Source organism: Protomyctophum bolini (genome assembly GCF_963924005.1).
Source record: "Protomyctophum bolini genome assembly, chromosome: 14".
Classification (NCBI taxonomy): Eukaryota; Metazoa; Chordata; class Actinopteri; order Myctophiformes; family Myctophidae; genus Protomyctophum; species Protomyctophum bolini.
Genome location: NC_137875.1, coordinates 8,165,933 through 8,171,378, shown reverse-complemented (window position 1 = coordinate 8,171,378; position 5,446 = coordinate 8,165,933). Strand labels below are relative to the sequence as shown.

General features: G+C 41.6%; 1 protein-coding gene across 1 annotated transcript in view; it reads right to left on the bottom strand.

The window, feature by feature from the left end:
* Positions 1–4,229: 4,229 nt before the first annotated feature.
* The window catches only part of LOC308328671 (uncharacterized protein), a 32,792-nt gene continuing 31,575 nt past the window's right edge, over positions 4,230–5,446 (bottom strand). The window contains exon 26 of the mRNA XM_080782696.1: positions 4,230–5,281. Within this exon, the coding sequence (XP_080638822.1) occupies positions 4,695–5,281 (587 nt within the window). The 3' untranslated portion in view covers positions 4,230–4,694. The remainder of the gene's footprint in view (positions 5,282–5,446) is intronic.

Genomic DNA, 5,446 nt, shown 5'->3' with positions numbered 1-5,446 from the left:
GTTGTGGTTGTGTGCCAGGATTTGAGAGAAACAAGCAACCAGGTCTATGAAAGCAAGCCCAAACTTTAAACATATTATTTAAACCGGATATTTGAAAATAGCAGATATATATAGTACAAAGGACCCAGAAACCCATAGGCTTTATTGTGTTTTGTGAGAGAAAAGCCTACGAAACTAGGCTGCCGCTACACTTTAGATTAGAAACAAGCCCCCTCCAAAAACGAAGTTGCTTATAATAAGCGAAGATGGCAACACTGACTAGACTGGGGAGACAACGCCTCTTATTTTGACGGCGAAGGGGAAGAGAGAAGAACGGGGCGTGGTCTGATGTGGCGTTAAGCAAATGGAACAGATATACAAACTAGCAAGGCCAATAGGCGTCTAGTGAAGTGATGCGACGCGCTGAATTGTAGATCTGTTCCTTTTTGGTCGCTGTTTAAGTTCTTGGAGAGAAGACTTCTCTCCAAGAAAAATCTTCGTACTTCTCTGGTTTCATGCATCCTCAACAGTTTTTGTATTGACTTCAATGACTTGTGCTTTCGTTTGAAATGTAGGCTACCCAACCCCATTCTACATATTGTGAATAACATTTTCAATCAATCAAAAGCTTTTTTTCATTTAAAAAAAGAAAGAAATAGGAACGACTATGAGAGGCCTGAGAAACATAACAGTTCCTCAGTGAGGACCAATTTCCTCACTAATGTTCATGATAAAATACTAAAAAAAATTCTACTCTGGTCTGTGGGAAGTTCAGAAACCTGTCCACCAGTGACATCGATGGTGAATTTAAGCTAATAGAAACTGCAGGCTTACTATTTGTGAAAAGGACAACTTTATTAGAAAAAATCACACCTGTGTGAAGTGAGGGGCGCTAATATATTAAACGGTGCAAACACATATCCCTTATTTGGCTTAGTGGTCATGGTCAACATGTTGGCTTTCCAGACAGGAGGGGAGGGAGGGGTGGCGGTCGGGCGCTCAGGTGAACCAATAGGATCCACCGCCTTTTCGACCGTCACCCGCCCGGCACCGCCCCTCGCAGATAAGTAAGCCTGGGACCGAGGCTACCCGCCCCTCTAGACCAGAAATCACACAGGCTGGGGCAGGCCAGTGGTAGGCCAACTAGTGGTTCTCAAACCTTGTCAAGGACACCCAAATTGATACATATTAGCCTGATTATCAGACTCTGAGCTTCCTGCTCTTGAAGAGTGGGCAGGATTTATGGGCTGGAAACCAGGCTAATGGACCTCCCTCATTTGGAATATTCTTTATGTGGCTCTTATAGCAGCGATTCTAAAGCATTTTAATTTCAAGGACGCCCAGTTTCACATGCTTTAGACACCGACGGCGAACACCCATTTTACTTACTTCAACTCGGAGAGCTAAAGTAAAAAAAATAAATTTTAGTTTTTTAGTTAGTTTATATTTACATACATGGTAGTTACAGGTACATTTGTACGATTTTCCTGGGGACCTCCTGTGACCCACTCAAGGACACCCGGGAACCATGCACTGTATAGCTTATATAAGCCTACATGAACATGACCAGGAAAAACAATGACTAGATGAAGATGATTGTTTTAATGTTTATTATTTTCATGTTGGTCTTCACATGACAGTGGATGGTAGCCCAACTACAACATACAAACACTATTAAAAGTAATTAGTGTGGTTGCCCCTGGCCCTTAGTCCACCCCGTGATGTCATGTGGGTCAATACATTATACATTACTGTACTTGGTGAGCTACTTCATGTGTGCAACCACACACACAATGTCGAATGTTCTAGTCCCAATTGCATGTGGTATGAAAATGCACTTAAAGATCTCCGAGTCAGGTTTGATGGACAATCTAATATATAAATAAATGCTATGGTTTATATTATTACGGAACATACATGGGAAAGTTGTCATTCTACTGCTCTCTCTGCCACTAAAATGTGAATGCCCTACTACTAAATCGTCATCCATGAAGGATGTGTTGGTTTCTTTCAAAAGGGGAGGCAAATTAAAATGTCCAGGGCCAGACGTGAGCAACACCATATCATATTTGTCATATTTTACCAACAGCGGCTACATACTGTGGGACATCACAGTGGATGGCAATGAGACTTCTATCCATTCTCTTCACTTTGTTAATAAATAAGCTTATGCATGTGTGTAAACAAAATGATCAACCTGAGTCAGCATCATCCAGCCTCAGTCACAGCTCCATCAGCCTATGGGCCCCACGTAGATAGGCTACTGTACACCACACCTGAATGCAGGGGATTAAACTACTGTAGGCGTATATAAACAAATTAAACAATGCTGTTTTAAGACTCCAAACAACTGTTACAACACAGGACAAAAATGTAAGTTACACAAATAGACAAGACATAGACAGTTAATCTTTTGACCGAATATATATATATACACACACACACACACACACACACACACACACACACACACACACACACACACACACACACAGTCAAACCAGTCCAGTCCTCTTCAGTCTTGCTTAATATGAACATATGGTTCTTCCATCGATTGATACATTGATAGTGGCTACTGGCTAGAAACCACTCCAAGTATTAAATTGTAATTTATCTGTATAAATACCAAACATAATCAGGCCTGTCTTTTCCCAAATGAAAATGCATGAATTTTATTTAGTCTGAGCACATAGAATGACCAAATGGGCTATATCAAAATCAGTCCTAGTTTAATTCCAGTAGTAGGGTTAGTTTTAGGGTCATTTGCCAGGGGCAAGATTCAAGCAGTTCAGATGATCATTGTCGGGCAGAAACCTCTTATAGCCTATCCATATTCAAACGTTTTGTGTTTTTCTTCACACAAACGCATCAAAAGTAACAGATCTGCAAGGTAGAGAGCTTGTTTGACATATAAGGTTTCCACACGACAGACGATATCGATATGTATTACAATTTCTAATTTCAATAAATCACTTTGTGAAGGCAGGTGTAGACTATGCCATACGACCAAAAACATTCTGTGTATATAAGTTGTGCGTTTCTTCCATTACATGTAGATGCATGATTTCATTTGAGTTAACTAAAATGTTTTCATACCTAGACTTTTTGTTTGTTTGTTAAATAACATTACTTTTTTTAATGACGTCAATACCTGTGAAGTCATGGACTCATCCTGGAGGATCACCAACCTGCAAGAGAAACTGCTCACCTGTCTTCATTTCATTCAGCCCGTTGTTTCCACCATCCTAATACTGTCCAATAATTAGAAATACACTCATGCTTTCTAAGGTGTGAAAGAGGGGGGGGGGGGGGGGGAATTATGACAGGCAGTTTCTGCTGTCAAAATATGACCCCCAGTCAAAAAACACTTTGTTTGAAATACAGTCATGCTTTCTAAGGTGTGATTTGGGGACCTAAAGATGAATACAAAATTAACATGGGCAAACATCCAAGTGGAGAACATTTCAACACAATGTCATCTAATGAAAACTGACACTAAAAAATGTGCTTTGTACTGTATAAAATGTGTATCTAAACCAGTACCCATGATACAAATAATCGACCTGAGGCCGATTCTAAAAACGCATCCTAAAACCTAACCCAAGGTTTTCTTAAAACCTTCAAATTCTTACTAAAAAAATAAAATATGTTGCTATATGAGACAGAGGTGTATGTGACACAGAGGGTGCAGCCTGCATTTAAGGTAAAAAAAAATGTATATGGTAAAACCAGGTCTAAATGAGTTAATTCTCGTCCTGGGGCGCCAGCGGTTCTCAAACATCTTCATGTCAAGGAAGCAGAATGGACAGGCATTCGGCCACAGACATCTGTCTGAAAAGAGTTCGTGCCAGGAACCCCACCGCAAGGTGTCACATTGCAGTGAGCTTGTAGAACCACTATTTTGATGTTTCTGCCTGTTAGAATATAATAGAATTAGCGTTAGGTTTAAGACTCCCCAGGACCAGAGTTTAGAACTGCTACTTCAAATTTCCTTCAGCCCAGTGAATGCAATATAAATACAATTATATACAATCAATCATTATCAAAGAATTATAATATTAATATTCATCTGTATATCGTCTTTCATGAAAAAAAATATACTGTTAGATTATTTACTTGCTCATAAAACATCACATGAAAATTGAAAGTGAATAAATACGTTACATGCATGTATGTTAGTCATGGCATCATCTTTGTACATCATTTCAAACTCAATTGTAGGCTGTTATAGTAAAACAAATACAGTATTTATATGTAGTTTATTGAGACAAAATTGAAGCACATACTTTAAGTACATTTAAGTACAGTAAATCATGGAGACATGATTCACTGCAGAACTACATATGTCTCTGAATGATGAGCTAAGACCGACAATTCAGGAATACTTTAATAGAACTGAAATGTTGTATTTATGGGGCATTACTCATCAACAAATTAAACCAGCTCATTAGTCTACCGATCACAACAACAAAAATAACTAAATGAGAGATATATGCACACATAAAAGAAGAATCCATTTTCTACACCTCACCAGCCAACTGGATTAGACCTACACATCCTCCTTACCTAGCTCATTCCATCTTTGTCTGTTGTTAAACCTTTCACGTCTAAAATTAAGTAAAGAAAAGTACAGCGGAGAGTAGACTATCTGACAGCATTTTAAAATAAAAATAAAAAGGACACTTAATTGTGAAGTCTAAGACAGACCTTTAACTCTACCCCTTGTTAACCTCCATCTCCCACTTCTCCAGGAAATCCTGCAGGTTCAAGTTGAACGTGTCGATCCCCTTCGACGACAAGTGCACTCCGTCCGCGCGGTACAGTCCCGTGTTGGTGCCGCAGCGGATGTTGTCGTGCGTCAGGGAGGTGCCGCCCAGCTCGGTGATGATGCTGTGGATGCGGCGGTTCACCGTGGTCCTGACCAGGTCCACGTCGTGGGCGTCAGGCGAGTGGCGCCACACCCTGCGGGGCAGGATGTTGGACCACACCAGCAGACACTGCGGGAAGATGCTCCTCATGGAGGTCAGGTCCTTCTTGACCGAGGCCAGGAGGTCTGTGGGGCTGTCAGTGCTCATGTCGTTGCCCCCCAGGTGGATGATCAGCACGTCAGGGTTGGGCCACTTCACCTTTAGCTGGTGGAGCAGGGGCAGGAGCTGGGGCCAAGTCATGCCCTGCGTGCCCTTCCACGAGATCAACACATTGTTGGGGTTCATGCCCAGCTGCATACCTACCTCGGGGGACTTGGCCCTGGACTCTGCCCAGTACACGAGCGAGTGGCCGCAGATCCACACGTTCTTGGGCCCTGGAGGAGAAGTTGAGAGGACAACGACTGAGTTACAATGCTCCTCATTTTTGGTCCACAACAGTGGCTCTTAACCCGTTTCAACCTGCAAAACCGACGCTTGTGTGTCCTTGCGATCAGGACCCATAGCATGAATACACCAACGAACACACAAAACAATGGTTT